Source organism: Myzus persicae, unplaced genomic scaffold (assembly GCF_001856785.1).
Source record: "Myzus persicae strain clone G006 unplaced genomic scaffold, MPER_G0061.0, whole genome shotgun sequence".
NCBI classification, from domain to species: domain Eukaryota; kingdom Metazoa; phylum Arthropoda; class Insecta; order Hemiptera; family Aphididae; genus Myzus; species Myzus persicae.
In genome coordinates, this window is record NW_019102620.1 from 479,286 (window position 1) to 503,790 (window position 24,505).

The following is a 24,505-nucleotide window of genomic DNA, read 5'->3' on the forward strand; positions in this document are numbered from 1 at the left end:
TAGACTATATTTGTATAGTTATGACTAAGATTAACTTAATTAACATATACATCATACTAAACGTAAACTAAATATTTTTCACAGTATTTTTTTTTGTCGGTAAAATTCTATAGTAAAAAATGGGCATGGTTGTATGTTACATTCGTGTTTCTAAATATCATGATCATGTTTAAACGGCTTAATCGATTTCAAAGCATTTTTTTTTTAAAACTCTAGCTACCGAGCGCGGGATCAGGGATGGTCGTCCTAGAACCAGAGGAATAGGTTTTTATACTGAAATTTCACTAGACTTTGTGGTGATTATTGTTGAGTTGCCTGCACGCTACATAATTTATTATAATATTAATCTGTATTAGTGTTGTATGACAATTTGTTTCACGTAAAATGGAATATATTTTATTTTATAAAATTATATTTTTCACCCCAAATATGAACATCCTATGTCTAATAGTTTAAATTTATTGTTATAAATTATAATCACAATGTACAGTGTTTCACGGTACCTTTGCAATATAATATTATTAGATTAGTATTGATGAGTAGACTATAGCTATATTTCCATGTTAACAGTAAATGTAGTAACAAATTAAAATATAATTAACTATTGGCTAACTGAGTCTGATATATCGTTGGTCAGACGTTGTATATTATTGTATTGAATCTCACCCGACGATATATAGTAGCGACTCGCGAGTCGTTATAAAAGATATTGGACTGTATTGTAATTTGTAATAAGTGAAAAAAATACAGCTGACTCAGCTGAGATTTAAATACATAATAATATTAACTACCTGTCACCTGGGTGTATTATTTGTTGTAGTATTTAAATATTTCCTATCATTATATTTCTACTGACGACATGATGTTACTGACGACTGGCAAAATTAATAATCCGGCATCAATGCATCAACGCATCGTGCATTATATTATATAATACCAAAAACATGCCTAATATAGGTATTAATGTATTATACATGTAATGGATTAATATATTAATATTAGTATTTTAATCCTTGATATAGGTACAGAATATAATATACAGTGTGATCACGATTTAAGGTAACACTAAATCGTGATCACACTGTATATAGCCAAAGGAGGCTAAGGAGGCATATAGTAGCCCTCTTACCTCATTGACCGTGTTTATTTTAGCCAATATTAAGATATTTTATTTAAAAAAATGATTTTACAAAAAACCCTATGGCCTCCCTCCCCTTAAGAAATTCTGACTACACCACTGTAGATATATTGCACCTAAATATAAATGTTGTATAAATGGTAGCTTCGGAACCTACGATAAACGATTGGTAACTTTTTTTAAATATTATTTTCCCGAGCCCAGGAATACACGGGCACACCTATTCATTTTTCGAAAATCTGACGCATTTTATGATTACAAATCAGATGAACAATACATTCTCGTTCTTCATTTCTTTGTTATCTATTAATTGTTTTTCTTGTTCTTTTCTTTTTTATGTGAATATTGTTGTAATTGTTGAATTGTAATAATTTAAACATTGTAAGCTAATAAATACAGCTTAAACAAAAAAAAAAACTTTCTCGTTATATTTGAAATACATAATTTCGAAAGCATATTATTTATATTTGTCATTAAATATTTGATTCCCAAATACTGTTACAATATTTTGTCCAGAATATGTACCTATGGGAAACCGTTCAAATATTAATAAAATGTTAATATTTACATTTTGCTGTGTGGGTCTTTGTGTCCGTCCGTTATAGTTACCGGTACGATTATTGTTATTTATTTATTGTCTGTAGACAGTTACAATGACAATTAAGTTGACATTTGTTTTTATAATGTAATAATCGTATTAAAAACATATTTTGGTATATCTAGAGGGCGAATTTTGTCATGATTTATACACGCATCCCTTCCACTCCCACGAGGAAATCATGAGTACGCCCCTACCAACTACAGTCTAGTCTCGATAACTAGAATTTTTTTCTTGTCCCTTCGAGTGTTTTTAAGTTTGAGATAGGTGTACAACTCGAAAAATACGACAAGTCGAATTCCTTTTTATTACCCTTGAGATTCTGGTTGTCGATAAGACTCGAATGTATAATATATTGTATACGGTACACCACTACACCTATAGTAGTATATTGTAAACCTCACATGATGGTTGTACGCATAAAAAGTGTGTACAATCATAATAAATAATTTATACTGTGAGAACATGCGTATATTATTATTATTATTATTATTATTATTATTATTATTATTATCATCATTATTTCGTAAATCTATATAATAATATAATCTATGCGGACGTATAATCTTTGTGGTATTGTGGTGCGCCGGTGAGAGGGTCCTTAGAAAGTTTGGAGATCCTCTGCAATGAAAAGATAATATGGTTACAACGATACAAAAGATTATTTTAATATTAGTATTGGATAGGTATAGAAACACTCCAGCAATACACGCATAATACACCTAATTTATTCTTAAGTGTCAACCGTTATTCGTTATCGGTTATTTATATATTGTTGTAGGCGTTAGCTTTAAACGCAGCACATTGTAAATTAAGATTGACATAAATACAATATTATTGTGAGCTGTCCCATGTTAACGTTCTCGCTATTCTCTGAACAAAATATTCCAGACGAATTTTCTTGTAGGCGTTAAGGCTGTTGAAAGCTGGTCGTTTTTTTCGTAATCCGTCCATGTTTAAAGTAAAAGTGAATAGAAATTAGAAAATTAATTTGGTTCTATACTAATTAAACAATACAACGAATCGAAAATCCATTTCCTACATAACCTAGAAAAGAGAATGAGGAATTCAAATATGTTTTCAAAATTAAAATCGGGCTTTTGGTACCGGGGGAATTTTTCTTCCGTTTTTTGGGGCTTTCATGTTGAAACTTTTTTTGATCTCAACATAAAGTGACGTGTGACTGCGCGTATGTACGTTGAGGATTTCCAAGAATCTTAGCAGCAGTTTGTCTTTAATTACATGAAAAGATGAGACACACTAAAGATCAGTCACCACGCACACAGTTACACATCACTTACGACGTTATAGAATATTGCCTAAATCCAATCCCTTAAAAACGGTTCGCTTTCAACAGCCCTAAGTTTATTTCTTTTGTAGCTTTCTTCAGTCCTATTCAACGCTCAAGATGTAATTTTAACAATAAAGTCTCAACCCTGATGTATTATTATAAAATAATAAACAAGGCCATGGAGGCCATAAGAAACCACTATCAATCATAATGTATTAAACTCTCTCTCGAAAGAAGTCGTTTTACGACTAACCAGGTACAATAATTATAACTTATAACACATTTAGTATGCTGATTATATTAGATCTAGTATTAAAATTTATTTGTGTAGGGCAGAGTATTCTCGTGTTAGGTTAGGTTATTCCTATGTTATTCTATGAAAATCGTTTTGAGTGTGAAAATACAGAACAACACTTGCGGCTGAATATTTTATCGTTATTATTTTTTAATAACTTTCAGCGCATATTGTTTGTTTATCGAAATATCACGTCATACTACCGTATGCGCCGTATACGTAAAAGATAGATCAGTGAATATTTACTGGACAATAATTAAAAATATGCAAAACGCATATATATTATCAGCAGCTGGTTGAAAAAAAATGTTATTATTTTCTCATACGAAGTACAAAGGACTGCATATATCAGTATATCGCATATACCAGCATTATGCCTATACATAGGTAATATAAATAAAGGCTTGTGTGAAAATTTCTGTGACTTCTAGTTCGTTAATGTAGACATGGGTATCCGGGATTGGCTGGATTTATCAATTATTGATATCATTTCTGGGTACCTACCTATAAATTATAACCAACTTATAATTATTTTATACTACAATCAATAAATTAATCAAACCCGATGCAGCATACAAAATCAATCGGGACAGGGTCTCAAGTCTAACGCATAATACATATTATTGTACACTTATATCTATTAATTTGTTACTGTCCGTGTAATTTTTTTAATTTGTTTCTTCACCTTAATGGACGTACCTAACGTCATAGGCGTTTTATATTACTATATTATATTGATAAGTGACAACTGACAAGTGCCGCAAGTGGAAATGTTTTAAATATTATTTAACTATAATAATTATTAAATGTAATACATTTTAACGACTAATGATTTTTAATTATAATAAGAAATTTCTTAATTAGGATTAATAACTCATACTATTTGAAATTATGTTAGATTTTTTTGTAGGTCTTGTACATCTTGTGAAGCACCAAATTGAAAATCGCATAGACAATAAATATAGTTGCACGAAAAAGTTTTAAAAAAATGGTTGATATTCTAAAATCTAAATCGGTATATTGGTCACTCGTTTTAGGGTATAGAACAGCATAAGGAAATGACTAGGTGATTAAATACCCAAACCTATAACATAATAATAGGTATCTATTAAATAGGTTTTAATGACCAAAATACGGGGAGAAATTATTGAAAATAAGATGCATTCAAATTAAATTGTAGGTATAATTTTTAATGTTTTTCAATTTTTCGAAATCTGAATTTTGACACAAAACAATGTTCTGAGAAACAAAGTGATAGAACACTGCTGCAGTCTGCTGTTTTAATTTTGATTTAGATTAGCGAACAAACTTCTACTTTATCAAAATAAAATGAACACTATTCACATAAATATGAAACAATCACTTACATCTTCCGGATTTAGAAATAATAAGCCAAATATATTATGTAACCATTTACCAATTTCAGGTGACTCGTCTTCATACACACTTGGTAAGACAATTTCTTGTATTTTACGGTACCAAGACTGGGTTAAGCGAAATCGGGGTCCTTAAATATTGGTTTGCGTCCACATTTCAGAAACTGCAATTAATTATAGCCCTTTCAAAATCCAAAGTTATGTTGGTGGGAGAAAAATTTAACCCCAAGTCTATGCACCTTTTGCTTATTTCACAAAAAACATAAGTATACGTTTGTTTACATTTATTTGGTAATAAGCAAAAAATTAATGGAACATAGTAACCATTAAAATATCAATGAATCAAAAAAAATTGTACAAAAAACCTAGCACTATAATCGAAAGTTCCTTCCATATAAATGTTATCAACTGTTGATAAAAATCTAAGATTTGTTTCACATGAAAATATAATTATATTTTCTTTTTCATCATCGACAAATAAAATTTTTTTTTTATTTGTTTGGTTTTCACGTCAATCGAATTGAGTACGTTTGAGCATCTGCTGCTATATTGGTATGATTTTAAGGCATAATTTTGCGTCGGTTTTCAGAAATATTTTTTCTGATTCTATTTATATAGTTAATGGTTATATCTGATGAACTACTTTTTTTCCGATTTAAGTTAGAATAAGTTTTTTTGATCTGGTACTTACATTTTCAATATAGCTTTTCTTTTACATGCTGTATTTAGCACCTGATTTTTCAATGCTTAGCTGGAATATTCACCATAGTTGCAATGTGGCGTACTCGTATTGTTAATAACCGTATAATTTTCATCTGTATGCGCTTTTGCTGGGCAGTTTTTAGTTATACACCGCTAACGAATAAGTCATTTATTACATGAACCAATTCGAAATTTAAAATTATCTAAAACCAACTGCTTATTATACCACGATTACTCTCAATTATATTTTTCATTGCGCGGAGTGTACTCTTTTTTTCACGAACTTCAACACAAACTAAAATATAATAAGTATCGTAAAATCCATACAAGTATAAAATATCAAACCAGAAACGCTTTATCTTAGCATGATAAAGTTTATTGAATTATTTTGTCGCATGAATTTAGAACGTAATCTTTCTTCTCTTTTCTATTAATGCTAAATTGTCATTAAGTTTTAATTCTACTTTAAGTACCTTGACTTACATAACTCATACAATAGGTATTACAGTCTTAATAAATGAAAACAAAATTACTTAAAATGACTGGTCTCACGTAATAAAATCTTATTTATTTATTATTATACATAATGTGGATTTTTTATACATCCCTAATTATTTATATACAAAATATTAAATAGTAATAAATTTGATTAAAATAATTGTATTTTGGAACTTAAATGAACCTAGTTAATTTAAAAATTCCCGTTCTGTTTCGGTTCTTAATAATTTAAAGGTTCCAATTCGTTTCGCTTCTGGTTCCAGGTCCTGAGCTCAACAAAAAAATCAAAAGACCAAAGAGTATTCGAAACTGCACCCAGAGAACAACTCAACTTGAATACTGTCCAAGTTAACTATCCAAAAATTTAACCAAATAAGTCTGATGGTCATTTGACAGTTCCGGAGTCCTTCCCTATCGATGTGATTACTGGTTTTGAAAAATTAGATAGATATGTATCCAGTTGAAGGGGTATTACGTTTTATTGGCTATTAGTATCAAACCACGGTTAAAGTGGTACCGAAAGCCGATATTGAAATGCACCTAAACACAGTAAAAATAATAAAAAAAATTTTCATTTTGTGCAAACACGTATCTGCACCATAATAAGGCAATAATTTCGAATTTAATATTTATATTTTTGAAAACCGTAAATGGTGGTAAGTTTTAATTAAACCATTAATTAAAACCTACATATTTCTCTTATAAATTTATAACAATAAAAATACGTATGCGAAAAAAAATTCATTTTTTTCATCTACAAAATATGCACTAGCTTTATTTCTGGGACGATTGAAAAAAATATCCGTCATCGACAGTGATGTCAACGACGTACTTATATCTACAAAACCTATAGGTACTTACAAAGGTACGTAAATAAAATAGTCATTAATTCTGTACTAATATTAAACAGGTAGGTAACATTAATGTTCGTTAGATATGGATATCTCATTTTCCAGTTTAATATGTTATATTTCACAATATAATATCCCAATTTTATTTATTTTATTTTTCAATTGTATATCACCGGTCAGTATAGATACCTACGTACTCGCTTTCCAAACATTGGAAGTATAATAACAAGCATGATATTGTTCGACAATTTCATATTCCCAATCGCAGCCAAGGTTTCGTGAAGGTTCAACGGGTCAGCGGAATATTTTATAATCTCCCCTCCATAAAAATATCAATATTAAAGTACTTACATATTACTTTGTTTGAAAATAATGTATTTTTGTAAATCATAAACAAAACGAAGCAAATCAAACCGTTTGGAAAATGTTGTATAATGGCCTATAATGCTATTAATAACAAAAAAATAACAATTGTATTATTCTAATATGCTGAAAGCTTAACATGTCATCTATAATCTATATTATAGGTTAGTCGGGTATGCGTAAAAGTAAATTAGATTTTATTATTTTAATGTGTAATTTTTGAAATAAACCATTTAAACTAAAGTATTACTGATATTAGTACCTATGTTATTACTCATTAATAATCAAATAAGAAGAATATAACTTTCATAAAGTACGTGAATATAACGGCATAATTCAACTTTCATCAATATCTACAATTTAAATATTTCAAACTAAACATTAAAAAATATAATTGTTTTATTTATTTTATTATTCTTGTTTTAATACGCTGTTAGTTATTGCCTATTGGTTGTACGCTGGCCAACTTCACTAAATTTTGACTACCCCGTCTGACGTATTATCTAAAATCTTAAAAATCTGCCCAAAACTGTAGAGTTTCAATCAATTACGTTTGTTGTGAACTCACGATTTAATTAAGTTAAATTTTATAAATAATGCCCAACAATGTCCAACGGGTACATAAGTAAGGTTATAACTTATAAGTTATAAGTTCAGAAATTAATTTTTAATAAATTTCGACGGTAGTAAAAAATAAAAATTGTATGATGAGCTGTGGATAAGTTATTTAAGGGTTCTGTTGTAGTTACCGGTCTATCTATTTTCCTTGACAATTATATTATTTTTTTAAAACAATTAAATCATGTTCACTCGCGGCATTGTGGATATGCAATTCAATGTACACTACTTTCAAACAACACGTTTCTGATAGCCCCGTTAAAAAAACAATTTATCGAATTTCGGTACAGAGATAACAAAAATAAATAATATTATACAAAGTATAACTAAATACCTACTTAAAATACATAATAATGATTTAAACTTCGTTCATTTATTATTATAATTTATAGTTTTGAAGTATGATATTGTATTTACTGTATGTAGTATGTACTGAACCCAAAAAGGCATAAACACGCAATAAAATATTTTTATGAAAAATAAATTACCAATCGTAGATACCTCTATTGAGATTTACACTTCAAATACAAGATATTTAAATATGATAATATGACGTGTCATTTTTTAAAGTGTTTTGATTCATATTGGTATTATGACAGTAAATGTGTAAAGTATTTTTGTATTTGTGTTTATGTCGTAAAAAAGTGGGGAAATATGTAACCACTCTGTTGTACTACAGGAGTCAAGAGTATCTCATCGTATTTGAATAGGCACTTTAATGGAGAATGTGTTAAATAATTCAACGATAAATCATTGTATACGATTAGAAACGATTCTGAACGAGTACGGCTCATTTTAATAATAATATTAAACATTCGTAATTGTTTAAAGTTTTTCCCGAATAGTACCTACTGAGAATTTCCAACATTAACCTCCTAAAATTACCAATCAATTTGATACAAAAGACTTCTATTGAAGTTAATGATCGGATCATTTCTTCTTCAGGAAAATGTCTTCAGACACAATCAAATAGAAACAAAATAATACGCGTAATTTTAAAATCAAAACATTGATCGCTCAACTTGGAATCTAAAATATATTATTTATGGGTAGGTAGGTACCTACCTATAAATTAAGTAGTAAGACCGAGCAACGGCCACCGATATATAAGAAAAACAAATGATAACTGACTTCAGTGGCATACCCGTGGGGGGCTAAGGGGGCTCCATGATATTCCTGAAAATGGTTTTAGAGAAACATTTTGGGTATTATCAATATTATTTGTAGACATTATTGCGGTTACGGAATATAGTTATAACGACGCTTAGTATAAAGTAACAGACATAAAATTCTGATTTACTTTGTTTACTAAGCAAGTTATGAGCAAACGCGATCTACAAGAAACATCTACAATTTTAAAATACTTTGAAAACTTGGTTTAAAATATCAAATAAACTTTACAAAGTGCCTTACAAAATGTTCTTGCCTTTAAATTTGATTCCAGGGTAATGCACTATAATTTAAAAATAACGGAGTAAAAGGTAAAACGGATTCTTCTTACAGCAATGTAATAAATGTGGTATGCATTACTGAGAAGGAAACAACATAATATTATTATTCTGGCATAAACTAAAGTCCATTGAATGTAAAAATGAAATTCTAAAACGTTTTAATCCTTAGTCACTTAGAACAACATTTATTTTCAAATGCAAGCCTTGCCTTATTACAGGTTGATTAAGTTCTGATCACTATTAATGTCTATTGTCTATTTAACTTTCAAACATTCAACATTGCTTAATTATCGTATTATGGTCATGGCTCATGATTATAATTTATAACCAATGGCTAGTGACTAGTGAGTAATGGATGATTTAGTTCCTACTTTGCTTCATTCGTTTTATACAAAGTCGGCAATTTAGTTGTTTCTATACAACTATATAATATTTTATTAGCTCAAAAAAATGCTAACTTTTATATTTTGAAAAAATATACCTATTTTATTGTATTCTAAGAAATTACTGTCACAATAATAATCTGTCACACCAATAAATTGGCAATCAATACAATAAAAAAAAAATAGTAATTAATAGTTGTAATGTATTTGTATTTAGATTTTAGACTCATGTGGGGATGAACATAAAAAAGTGTGTTTTGTGAAGGAAAAAAAATAAAATATTGTTCAATTTATTGTATGTACAACAATAATAATAATTAATATAATTTCATATAGTTTTATTTCTTATGTAGGTAGGTAATCTAAAAGTAATACAAATTTTAGAAACAACAATCAATCAGCACTTATATTCACCATTGATTTCAGACTTCAGTTAACTTTGTTACAGTCGTGTACAGTGTACTATTATTATTTAATATAATAATGTAGCTTATAGCTTAGTTTAGGTATAAAATAATTAGTTTATAACAAGTTTACAGTTTTAATTTGTATGTATAGGAGATAGATGCATTTGTTTTTATAAAATATCTGTTACTCTTAACAAGCAAATCATATTGTTACCTAGTTAATAAAAATTAAAAATTGTTGCTACAGTGAGTGTTAAAAGTATTTAAATTATAAAATATGTGAGGAAGGAATGGTATTTTGATAAAATGTAAGTAGATATGTGGTTACAAGCATTGGTTTTTAAGTTACCCACTTTGGCTGGTCAAAACAGTTGTCCCTTTCTATTGAAAACTGCAGCGATGCCACTATAATAATAAATCCTTTGCTATAATTATCAATCATGCTTTGGCAATGCTGGATGAACAAAAAATGGGTTCAATCATAATAGGTACCTACTATTAATGTTGATTCAATAAGGAACACGCTCAATACAAAAAACTGCTGCTTAATTATTTTACAGATGGGTTCTTTGATATAAATATCATCTATTAATTAAACTAAACTATGGATATTGTGTAATGTGTACAGGATAACATTTTTAAAACAGTTTTCTATAATTTTTTTGTTATGAAGAAATACTTATTTAAAGTTCATATTTAGGCCAATAGTATGGGTTATCAATCACATTTAAGGGGGCTAGAACGTTAGATTTTTTAAGGAGTGATATTTAAGCATTTCATATAGCATTTATATTTGAACTGTTACTGTGTGAGAAGTAAATGAACAATAGTCTATAATTCATAAAATTTGTAATCACCTTCTTGTGCCATCAGGCATAGACAGGTCACCGCACGCATATCGACCACGCCGATAAGTTTTCACCCACACAGGCACATGCCAATGATACAGATTTAAATGTACACCTAACCTTACCCAACCATCAAATGACAACAATTCCAAAAAGCTAGGAAAAATTAGAGAACTCGGATTTGATGAATTTTAATTTTGAAAATGGATATTAGACGTTGAGTTAGTTGAGGGATTTTATTTATTCAAATTCTTCGATAAAATATTATCAATTTAGAAAAAAATAATTTTGGTATTTTATATATTTAAGTTTCATTAATTTTTGTAATAATGATACATTTCTATGGTCATTATTTAGTGGAGTTGTTGGAGACTTTCAATCAGATTTCAAAATTAAAATCCTTCAAACTGAAGTTCTATAATTCTGTCTAGCTTTTGACCTGTTTTACGTAATTTGTTCCTGCTACGGCCCCTTTAAGATATTTGTTAATAGTTTTTTTTTTTTATACATAAAGGAAAGTGTGGAAAATGTAATTGATGTAAAGCATGTATTTTACAATTAATCCATCTTTCCAACTACCATATTATAATATGGATAAAACACAAAGAATAGAAAAATGATAATTTAACTACTAAAATAAATAAAACATTGATGTTAAATTAATCCGTAATATATACTTTGATAGAAAAGTAAATGCAAGTCTAATTTTTTATACACTCAAATATTACACTTAACTTTTATTTACATAATGTGAGAAAAAAAATTATACAAATTACGTGTAAAATAAAACGAGAAAAAACTTTATATTATACACATCAAAATATCTTTTGGAAAATCAATAAAAACATACAAAATTCTAAACCTAATCAATTTCAGATTATCCTTTTACAACACATTTTAAAAAATATTCGATAACCATAAAATTTGTATCGATGCTTTTAGATACCTAACCATAATATAGATACACATATCATTATTATAATATTATAGGAATAACTAGACCACAACAGAAATGATCTGAATAGTTGACACATCTGATTAAAATAAAAAAATAAACAAAAACAAAAAAAAAAATTATAAAGTATATAATAATTAAATAGTAAGTTTACTGTTAATTTGATTAAGAATAATTATAGATAAATTACGTACAGTATAATGAACTTTACTTAACACAATTATGCTGCCTACGAGTCATAAAAAAGAGAAAACAAAAATGTCAACACCCTTTCAAGAGAGAGCATCATTTTACATAACTATAGATTCATATACTATTAATAAACTTATTAAAGATGATAAGATTATTTATATTTGGTGTAGTAGATCAATGAACAAATTCAATTTAGTCTGAATGTTCATATACATATTTTATACATATATAGAGATCTGAATAAAAGCGCTATTCTGTTTACACAATTATTATATAACACAGTGATGTACATAAAATAGGCATTTTTCAAACATTAATAATTGTTTGTAACCATAACATAATTTAAAATACACGGTTATGACTAGTAGTGATAGTTTTTATAAGGTACTTAGAAATATGGGATAATAGTAGTGTTATTATATTAAACTTATTTAGATAGTAAAAAAAAAATTATACAAATAAAAATAATATCTAAATTTCTTTATTTAATTGTTTAGCTTTTTCATTACTTTCATAAGAAACTTGTTCATCAGCATTTAGAGGATAAAGTTCTCAATGTTCTAAACTACTGTATGATAATAATAATTAATTACACTATTTACATTTACATAATGACAGTAGCCGTATAATATTATTAAAACTATTATAATTTTATAAAAGTCAAAATACAAAATAGCAATACAAATCGTTATCACATTTTCACAGCAGATTATGGATAGAACAAGAACAAGTCATATCACTATTAATTTTAATAGATATTTACTAAACAGATCATATAAATAAAGATGTATTTTATTCAGCACTGAAGTGATTGGTTACAGTACAACCAACTATGAAGAAATAATAATTATAGTATAACAAAAAAAGATAAATGAAATAAGGTTCAAATGTTTCAAAAGAAACAAATGTTTAAGAAAAAAGAAAAAGATAACAAATTTATAAAATAATTTGGGAGAACTTATTAAATGACTAGTCTATTGAATGGTTCTAATAATTGATATTTAACACATTTGGGATGATTGATTTCTTATTACTTTATGGGGAGTTCACTTCTATGTGATACCATTAAATTATAACTTTTCTTGATATAAATTCACACCAATTTGTTTTACGGTTTTCATTGTTCTGAAAATATAACAAATATATATATTAATTAATTTACAAATATTTGAATTCAATCAATCATTCAAAATAATGATTTTAAAATAATTGTTATAGAGTGGCGTCCCGCTTCTAACCTAATTATAGTATAATCAACAGTATATTACTACACAACAGCGTAAATGAGGTACAATAATAAATGAGTATCCAAGGAGAGCAGGTCTAAGTAATAAGGTAGGGTGATTACAGACGGACACAGCATCCTTGGAAAAGATATTCATATCAAGATGGCTAAGAGAAGTAGAGGGTAGGCCTATATAGGATAGCTCTGAATAGCCCATGTTCAGATGTAATTGAACCAGATGACCCAGAGCATGTTCACACCAGTTAGTCCAGTTAGTTTTTAAGGACTTAGAAAATATTCGTGTCAAACCAATTTTTTACTAAACATTTAGGATAATTCTCAGAGTACGATATTTTTATATAGAATAATATTTCACCAGTTATCATTAAAGTGTTTAAATTGAAATATATCATCGAAATTATACAACATTTAAAGGTCTCCGCATTTATTTCAATAAATACACTTCATCCTTTTTCTTTCAATAACACCTGTAGTTGCAAGATCACTACAATATATATATATGACAACATTGTGCACAAATTATAAATAACTGAAAAACTAATAGATAAACAAGTGTAGTACACTAGTACAGCGTTTCCCAAAGTGTGTTCCGCGGAACCTTAGGGTTCCGTGGGACAATGTCAAGGGTTCCGTTAGATGTATGAGATTATTGAGAAAATTATGTTTATTTAATGTTTGTTGTTCAAAAAATGTTTGATTGAAAATTTTTTTTTAACTAAGTTTAATAATGAAAAGTCATTAACAGTATCATTAAAATATTATTTGGACTTGAGAGTTTAAGGAATTGATTTTCCTTTTTTAATTTACAAAAATTATAGTTGAGTTGGATTAGACATTAGGGTTCCGCGAAACACAAACAATATTTTAAGGGTGCCGTGGTCGTAAAAGTTTGGGAACCGCTGCACTAGTACACTAATATACACGTAAGCAGATTAAAATACGAATAGGCAAGCATACGTGCGATAGGTATTTGTATGTAAGAAAATTTCAAGAAATTCAGTTTTAGCTCATAAACTTTTTTGGTTGTCAGCTGTAAATGAGTAAGAATAGATTTAGATTAACAAGAGTCAAATGAAAAATTACCCTGTACAATACTGTAATAACACTGTTAAGGAGGCATTAAATACTAGGGATGGGTTGTTAACCACAATATCTGCATTTGTTATTTACAATACCATTGATAATCTTTGTTATGGTCAAAGGCACGTCAGGGGAAACTTGGAGATGGCCTTTAAATTCTTTTAACATTAATATACATAATAGATAAAATAGACATGAATAAACTTATAACATAGTTAATATGTCTTCACTAAATATCCAGACAAGTTACACATATGGGTTTTAGGCATTAACTTTTTTTGAATTTTTCTATAGTTATTTTTTTTACTTATTTTAATTAAAAATTTCATCCATCTCAAAAAGATTTAACGTTCTTACATGTTTATTGTTAAATTAATAATTTGTATAAAATTTTAACATAATTAGTTTTATTATTACACTAACTTTTTTTAAATAAATTCAACTTTGTTAAAACTTATACACACAATATAAAACAATAATGCAATGCAAAACAATATAAATGTACTAAAATAATTAAGAAATTCCACTAACTAATTATTTTTAGTATTGACTAATGTACAAATCTTTTTGATGAGAAAAGGTACCATTTTAAGCATATCTAATTAACAGTTAACTAGAAGGACCATCATATCCATTTCACATAACCACCACCATTTGTAAACAAACAACAATAACATCCGATAAGCTGTGAAAGTTTGTGTCAGCAGCTTGATGCATAAAATACTGTATATAAAGTGGTGGGATGTGCGCAATCAATGAACAGTTTTTTCGGGTGGGCAGTACTTTTCTTTTGTGGAAAAGAGTAGTGTGTTATAAAATAAATGGAACATTGACACTTATCTCACAACTAGTAGTCATGTATGCGAAAAAAAACCAGTTAATACTTTCATATTATCAGTGATGTTAATAAAGCACACATCAAATTATTATAATTTATCGATTATTAATAATAGAAAGAACAAATAATTTAAATTTATATAATATAATAACTTTTTCAAAACAATATTATCAAAAAAATTGTCTTAACATTTTGGTCTTTCTTAATACTTAGTAATTAAACAAATTCAGATATAATTAAAATATAAATATATTTATGTATAACATATAGTTTTAGTTACCACAATAACAACACTTACCAATGATTTAATCATTATGCATTTGCTCGAGGCAATGCTCTGACTAAAAACAACTTTTCTCCTTGCTTATTGGTATATATCGGAGCTCTTTGATAATGATCTACAAGTTGATCAAGAGTGTGAAACTTGCGTTGACCAATACAATACAATGCTCCTTCAACATGCACTCGGAAATGTTTATTACGTCCTGGTGCTTTTAAAGACACTGAATAATCTCCTACCTGTGTAAATAACAATATTATAAGTTTTTTTGTAAATTATTTAGTTTAGTTATAGTAAATATACATTAGTCTCGCTGTCTCTAACTAAGAAATCACCATCTTGCCCATTGTTGTTCAATACTGTATCACATTGAGCTCGAGTTATTGTTCCATAGTACCATGGTTTTCCCACCAAATGTGGTTTATCAATAACTTTTACACTACTGGCTGCTTGAGTTAATGGTTGGGCTAAATATTCGCTGAGTTCCTTTAAATTCACACATATACGTAATAATTATTTCTTTCGAGATTCATAATACCATATTTTATATTAGTATAAAAATGTTGTTTACCTGTAAATAATTCTTCGGTACTAAGCCAATTTGGCCTTGGCCATTTCTAGCTCTATACCATTCTGGATCAGCAGCAGGTCTTTCCAAAATTTCCAGGCGGTCACCTTTCTCAAAACTTAATTCCTGGTCAGATGTACCTGTGAATGGATATAAGGCAACAACAATGTCCAACACATTCTCAGCCATTGCATATGTGTGGAGGCCCATGTCATCTCCATTATTGTCGTCTTCTTGAGTGGTATAATTACTCGGAAACCAACCGGCCATACAACCACTTTGACCTCTCCACCAACTGTAATTAAGTTTCAAATTTTAACTACATGTATTGAATTATAAGCAAATATGGTCGTCATTTGTACAAAAGCTTTACCCATCATTGCTCTTTTCAAGAATTAATATTCTTGTTCCTTTGATTAAAGATAATTCGTCAGGTTGTTGAGCTTGGTAGTTGTACTTTACTAAAGCTGTACCAATTGCTTCAGATGGATCAGCTGGTAAACGTCTGGCCATTGTAGGAGATTCACTTACAGTACGGCCATTGCCATGACTACTGCATGGTAATGTTTTGCTACCAGTGCTTGAGTTACTTCCACTTTTTTTCACCTTTTTCTTTATGCTAAAGTATGACAAAAGCAAATAAGTTAAAATTATTTATAATTTAAGCAGTTATTTACTATAATTTTAAGTAAATATTTTTAACCTATCAAAGAGAGAAGGTTTTTCTTTCTTCACATAGTTGCTTGGCACATAACCTGAAAATCCACGAGCATTTTGAACTCTCCACCAATGTTTTGAATCATCCAATAATAAATATCGATCATTTTTTCGTAAATCTAATTCTTGAGCACTTTGCGCTACATAGTCGTATTTAGCCACAACATAACAGTTATCTTCTTGGTTGGATTTATTTACTAAAAAAAATATTATTTTAATTATATTATTAAAAATGTATTAAAAAAAAGTCCAAGTCGAACAAAAAAGTATAAACCACAAATACAAAAAAATGTTTACCTGGTCTCATGGCGGACATGTGATGATGATGAGGTGTGTGTGGCGGAGGGCGTATGTTATTTGCTGCTGACTTGCCTTGCCAAGTAGCTGATTCCCGATCGGCAGCTAACAATCTAGCTTCCAACATAACTGTATGGACTTAGTATAACTATAGCAATATTTTAGTTGTCTAGTGAAAATTTAAATGCATTGAAATTGACAAGACATGTCCTGAAAATATAAAAATAAGTAATTACTCTTTGTTTTATTAAACATACTAATACAATATATTAAACACTCTATTTATTTATAATATCAACGCATTTATCAACATTAGTTATTATTTAAAATAATAAATACTAACTATTATCCAAGAAAAAAAAACTTATTCCTATACAATTTTATCAGTTATTAGTTTTATTACCATGTCATTAGCTCATTGAAATTAAGAGTAATCAAAATCGTTATTATTATCTAAGCTTGATTATTTACTTTGTGTCAGAATTGTATCTAGAGGTCCAAACTATTATAAACAAATATTAAAAGAAATTATTTTTATATCATACATTTATATACTAGGTAATTCAAGTATTCTAACTAGTTTATTATACTTCAATAATACTTATGCAACTAAAATATTACTTTTAATTTGAAATTGTTTAAATAATAACATCAAAATGCCTACATAATGAATAGACATAAAAAAAAAAAAATGAACGCAGTGTAAATGTGTGATCAAGCATGAGATTATATTTAGTTATACTGTTATAACTATTAATTTTACACTGTCTGGGTAAATAGAATACACATTCAGAACCTGCTACAGTAAACTAAAAAACACTTTTAGAAATATCAACCTCTTTTTTAAAAATAGTTCAAAACTGGATGTCCTTAAAATGTTATTCATTTATATAATTGTATAATAACATAAAATGATAACATATTTAAAATGTTAAAACCATGGATGTATATGCTGAATATTATGCTAATTGATAATTTAAGCCTCAAAGCCTAAAACACGGCAGTTTATATTTATTGAATAAGTCAACTAAGTGTATTAGGTGTAGAGAAGACATTATTTAGACTCTTATGGAGTATTACACTTAACATAATACATTTAAATCATTACATTCTGAATTTGGCAGTTTTGATGACAAACAAGTACACATTACAAACATAATGAAGTTCAAATGTGATTTTCCTGGTATCTTTTAAGTGGTCTAATCTACTGCAGCCATGGGCAATAAATCAAACATTAAATAGTACATAACGTAACAAGATTAAAATTAAGAATGTATAACATGACCTCAAGAATATTTAATAAGAATTTTGAAAACTACAAAGTAATAAAACATACAACTTAATTTAATTATGTTTATGTTGACTGATGACTGTAACCCACACAAATAATACTTATATTTGGCCAACAATAAATTTAATTTTATAACTCAGAATTAAACTAATAGGTAATATATAAAAATATTTTAAATGATAAAGGAATCTAGGAGTATAATGGGGAAAAATATTTTTAAAAATACATTTGTAGAAATGTCTCAGGGTAATTATTTAGGTCTTCTATTACTAATGGTAAACTTCCTACATTTATTTATAATAAATACATTTAATGTGAATAATAATTTTAGATTACAATGACTGTATTGATTTTACCTCAAATTTTACAATGTGTTTTTTTTCTTTTTTGAGTTAGAATACATTTTAAGACCTGTTATAAGTACCTATTCAAAATAATGATTCATTTCTCAATATCAGTATGTTTTCCAATGGGAAAACCAATCTTATATTGGTACATTCAAGAGATCAACATTTCAAATTCCCAGTATTTATCAAGAGTGGAAATTTTTAATTGGTTTTAGGTGTAACTTAAAAAAAAATTAGTATAGATACATGACATTTTCACTGAATGTTTTTATTAGCATTTTCTATGAACGATAAAATTTAAAAATAGTATTACTCCTTTTGAGCTGTTAATAGACATTTTCAAGGGATTTTTCTACAAATATCAATAACATTTTATTTGTTAGGTAAAAAAGTTTGAAAATGAAATACAAGGCTCCTCACACATTTTTACAATACTAGTTTAAAAATACTTAAAATATGTAAACAACATGTTATTTTTATCAGCATTTAAAAATTATTTTGAAGTTAAAAATGTAGGTATAAAATGTACAATTTTTATAGCTAAGAATTGAAATTTAGAAAGAGGTTCCTCAAAAGTAGTCCATACTGTAACTCAAAAATCAAAAAAATGAGTTAACAATTTTTTATAGACATTTTAAGTTCAAATTTAAATAAAGGGTATCAATTTTAGTTATTTTTTAGCCGTTTTTTAGTTAATTCAAAAATATTATTCCTGGGTACTTGAAACTTTTAATCTATATACATATATAAATTATTATATTAGTGTATACGGTAACGGTCCAATATGCGACCTACAAATGTTCCTCGACCTACCGATAAGATAGAGTTGATCTACAGGTTTCTTTATCGCGATAATTGTCATTATGGGCATTTTATTCTATTTTATTTTATTTTTGTTCTCCGATAGGTATACCTACTTACAATCTTTTATAATACTTTACTGTCCTCAGTTAGTACAGTTCCGATTTCATTCGTATGTGTCGTGCGCTCGTTTTGTGATTTTTTATTTAAGTTTTATTTTGTGCGTGTGAATTTTTTTGTTCAAACTCAACATGACATCTACTATTGGTCACCTATATAGGAACATTATTAGAGATGAAGTGGTATGTGTTCAATATTTAAAAGACCGAGGGCTATTACTGGCTGATAATCCGATGACATGTATAAAGGTGAAAGACGGTGTCGTATGTAATGGCCAACTTGTGGAATATTTAAGAAGTAGTAAAAAACGAAATTCTGATGGCACTATGAAAAGAGTTGTAACATTACGATGTACAAAACGGGGTTGCCAAACTTACCAATCGATTCGTAAAGATAGTGACTTTTTTACATACACGGATCTTAACGGCCGTTGTAATAGTCAGCTATCATTATGTGAAATAATGGAAATAGTTTGGTTCTGGGTTAATTTAGTTCCAATAAATCAAGCTGTAAATTGGACTAGAAGAAGCAAAAACACCATAATTGATTGGTATAATTTATGCAGAGATATACCAGTATATTGTTTTTCAAAAAGAGAGAAAATGGGTGGTCCTGGTTGTACTGTCCAAATTGACGAATCCCTTTTTCAGGGTAAAAGGAAGTATAACCGTGGTAGATTACAGCGTGGGGACCATCAGCCATTAAGAGAAATAAGTAATTCCAGCAACGAAGATTCTGATGAAAATGAAATAGTACGTACAAATAAAAATTATGGGAATCGTATAGTAGGCCCATGGGTATTTGGAAATTGTTGGAAACGGCCAGACTTATTATTAGAACAGCGATTTTTTATAGAAGAAAAAAGGGAACGAGAAACTATTTTACAAATTATTAAAAATGAAATAAAAACTGGAACGACAATTTATAGTGACCAATGGAGAGCGTACTCAACATTAAATCATCATGGATATATTCATCAAACAGTTAACCATTCAGAATTTTTTATTGACCCGGAAACAGGAGCACACACTCAACAAATTGAAGGCTTATGGAGAATTGTGAAATCCAAATATAATATAAAAAAAAATGGGGCGTCTCCTTTACTAGATCGACAACTCCAAGAAGAGTGGTGGAGATCGTGTCAAAATCCAAAAACCATTTTTGATGCATTTTTGACTGATATGAAAAATACGTTTCATAACAATACAGACTGAAACAATACATATAGTTATTGACGACACTGAGAAGTGGAATGAAAAACAATACATATAGTTATTGACGACACTGAGAAGTGGAATGAAAAAAAGGTTAGTTAAAAATTAAAATTATTTGTATTTTACACGTATTGAACCATCAGTGTGTAGGTCGCATATTGGACCGTAAATCAGTGTGTAGGTCGCATATTGGACCGTAAATCAGTGTGTAGGTCGCATATTGGACCGTTACCGTGTATACAAACAATGACATTATTGAATGGCAAAAATAAATTTCACCTACTGTAGAAAGTACTAATGCCTAATAGTAAAATAAATTACTTTAATATTAAAAAATAATAAATAAACTTGGTAATATTATAGGCTGACAGAACATCTTCTCTAGGAAACGTTTCTTATATTCAATGATTATATATCATTGAATTCAAATTTAACAAACTCATTAAATGGCTTCTCTAGATACCTTGTCTGCTTTTTTTTAATGAATTAAAGTATGTAAGTACCCATAGAAAGATAATACAAATTTTATCATAGCATATAGGTAGGTACCTAATCACTCAATAGTAAAACACATTTAAGCCAATAAAAAGAATAGGCTTAACTAAAACTAATTCATCTGTAATTGTATAAATTTGTTCACTACCCACCAATTTAGTTTATATGAAACAAAGAAAACACTATTCTATTTTGTACCAATATCATATGTATATATATACCCAATATTTATATTATTATTATTATATTACCTACATTATTTCATTATAGGTTATAAATACAATTTAATATTATTTATCAAGAATAGGAATAAGCAAAGATAAATTATACTAATTAACATCTTTAAAAATGTTTAAATCAGTTTAAACCTATAGTAATAGCCTCGATAATAGCAGAAAAGGAATTTATTAATTTTCTAAATGTTGGTACTAGGTATTACAATAACTTAATGTAGTTGTATTTAAATATTATAATTTGTAGTAGGTATACTACCTATCTAAGTTTTTTTTTATATACAAACGGTTGTTTGTTTACAATATTGGTATCTCAAGTTAATACAGCTCAAATAATATTATGTCTAAAGACAGTAAGTAGAAGGTAAGAATATAAAAGTAAATAGCAAATTTTGGATTAATAACACCCACTAATTGATATCTCAAGTTATTAACCATCATTTGGCATGCTCATTTGTGTTATCTTTATAATCATTTATGATGTACCTATTTATTTGTTTATATTAGTCATGTTAAAATTATTTTCCTTAATAATGATATAATAAGGTCATAACACTTAGTATAAAAGTCAGGGTAAAAGTGGTATAAATTGTGTACAAGAATGCATTCACATTTAACACATCGGAGGGGTAATGGATATGCTGATAACAAAAAATAATTTATTTTATAATAAATGAGTAATAAGCCACAGAACACCAAAAATAAAAGTTGCTTATGCACCAATGTCGGATAATGTTTGAAAGAGTCCCTTATCAACCAGTCTATACTAAGCTCGCATGCAATATTATAATTTGTAAGACGTCCATCTACACGACCATTCAAAAAGTAAATAGATATATTGAACCCGACGACTCGGGGTACTGTGATATAGATACATACACAAGTCTGAGCAAGAACTCATGTCACAAACTGTCCAGTCCTTGTTCTGAAGATAGTAGTAAATACCAAAAATGCAGTCGGTAAATCTACAGTCAGCCAGGATAAAATAATCATGATACATGCACGTAGGTAGGCATTGTTTCTCAATCGACACTTCCTCATAATTCCGTTAGACGTAATCATCAACGTAAAACAACTAGGCAAGTACCTACTTACCTACCTGTGTAATAATATGTGTTTATCTTAAAGAAACACCTCTACTTCCCCCTCCACGACCACCATAACTTATGGTCCATAAGGTACATGAAATAAGGTTTGGGCGACGGGGCTAGAGACCCTTCTCGGACGACGAGTCGCCGGCCCACGGGTGGGTGGTGGGTTGACTCGACCAAGTAGTCGATCGGGTGTTCAGTGTGACTCACCTTTGTGTTCGGCGTGCGAGGAGCGGACAACGAGGCGGCGGCGGCGTCGGTGACGTCGCTTGCGGGGCAGCTAACCACCGTGGCTAAGGTCCGCGGCGTCTAGACGAAAAGCAGCGGCCCGGGACGACGACGCGGAACACCAACGAGACGGCGAGGAGACAAGCGCACCCGATGATCGAATCAATGTCGGCGGCAGCGGCGGGTGTCGAGTGCGTGCGGCGGCGGCGGCGTCGAGTGTGGTCTCGGGTCCTCCGTACGTCGCGTCGCGAGTCGTCGTCGACGGGCGAGCAATCACACAAACACACACACACACACACACGCGTAACAAACACCGTCGCTCGCGGTATACGACGAGTGATGATTGCGTGCGTGTGTGTGTGTGTGTGTGTGTGTGTGCGTGTCGGCGGCGGCGATCAGAACACGCCCAGCGGAGTCTGCCGCCGCCGCCGCTCGCGACTCTACCGGCCTGCGATCGAGTTCGCGAGTGTTGTGACGTGCGTGCGCGCGCCCGTGCGTGTGTGTACGCGTGTGGGCGCGCGAGTGTGCGTGCGGGCGCGTGCGCGGTGGGCCCGGGGGCGAACGACGGGCGGCGCGCGATGCCAAAACTTTACCGTACCGCGTGTACGTGTGTGAGTTTTTTCGTTTTATTATTATTTTGTTATTATTCCGCAGTCGGCAGACACGACGCGCGCGACGGTTGAACGGCGCTCTCTAGTGTTGGCCAGCCGGTGAGCCGTTCACAACGCGGCGAAACGTATTATTTATTATTGTCGTTAGGTAGCCTACCTGAGGTAGGTAATTGTTATTGTTGCATGTCACGACTCGTTGTTATTGTTATTATTTACATTGTCCACTTTGTTGTTACCGTCTACGTTGCACAGAAATCCTGTATTCGACCGTAATACGGTGTGTTCCAGTAGAGCCAATAGTAGCCTACAACTACTCTAATTACTGTACTACAACTACTATTAGTGTCCAGTGGCATACCGAAAATGGTCTTTTTGGGCGATTGTCTCAAAATCTAAAATGCGTGGGTGTGTGGTACATATTGAAAATACAAAAAAAAATAGATAATATTGTTCGGCACATAACACTCAGTGTTCACACACTTCAACTACTACGCTACAAGTGCCCACAACTTTAAACTGTAACTGTATCCCACACAGATATGTTCGCGACACACTCGTTGCCCGTTCTAAGACTAAAATATTAAGTTTTATTAAAAAAAAATAACAAAATAAATAATACCTACTTGATGTCTATTGAACAAACGATATTTTTAAACGACGCGTTAGGTGCAAAATATAGTCGACTTTTTGGGAGTTTTCCTCCTTCAGACTTTTCAGTAAATAATTATTATTGTCTTTTTTTCTAAACTGCAGACAACAACGATAAATATTAAATAAAATGCTTCTGTATACAATAGTAGTATGAGTTTATTTAGACCCGGTGAGGAGAATCGAGAAGACTATGAATAGTATGTGGTTGTGACTCGTGAGAGGTTAATCCATTTTTTCTTAATTCATAATCTTTCACACACTTTCTAGTCGTGTAAAATGCAGGTTAAAATTTGCGGTTATTGCGTATTAGCATGTACATGGAAACCCAAATATACTTGCTAGCTGCTAAAAAGAATTTATTTCGTATACCTGCATGATACAATATACATCAATGCTCTACCAATGCTCTAAAAACCAATTAATTATGATAT

At 29.9% G+C, this 24,505-nt stretch overlaps 1 protein-coding gene, 1 long non-coding RNA gene and 1 pseudogene across 2 annotated transcripts; 1 reads left to right on the forward strand and 2 right to left on the reverse strand.

The window, feature by feature from the left end:
- Positions 1-2,271: 2,271 nt before the first annotated feature.
- LOC111032721 lies at positions 2,272-5,912 on the reverse strand. Its single transcript, XR_002604335.1, has 3 exons — positions 5,390-5,912; positions 4,740-4,862; positions 2,272-2,357 (listed from the first exon to the last, which is right to left on the reverse strand). It is a non-coding gene; the product is annotated as an uncharacterized LOC111032721 (long non-coding RNA).
- A 6,953-nt stretch (positions 5,913-12,865) lies between these two features.
- Positions 12,866-23,110, reverse strand: LOC111032747 (cytoplasmic protein NCK1). Its single transcript, XM_022313193.1, has 8 exons — positions 22,795-23,110; positions 16,993-17,202; positions 16,682-16,892; positions 16,352-16,597; positions 15,982-16,273; positions 15,714-15,896; positions 15,429-15,649; positions 12,866-13,091 (listed from the first exon to the last, which is right to left on the reverse strand). The coding sequence occupies exons 2-7, from the start codon at positions 17,117-17,119 to the stop codon at positions 15,443-15,445; spliced, it is 1,266 nt and encodes a 421-aa protein (XP_022168885.1). The 5' UTR covers positions 17,120-17,202; positions 22,795-23,110; the 3' UTR covers positions 12,866-13,091; positions 15,429-15,442.
- LOC111032731 lies at positions 19,308-20,631 on the forward strand (annotated as a pseudogene).
- Positions 23,111-24,505: the final 1,395 nt, after the last annotated feature.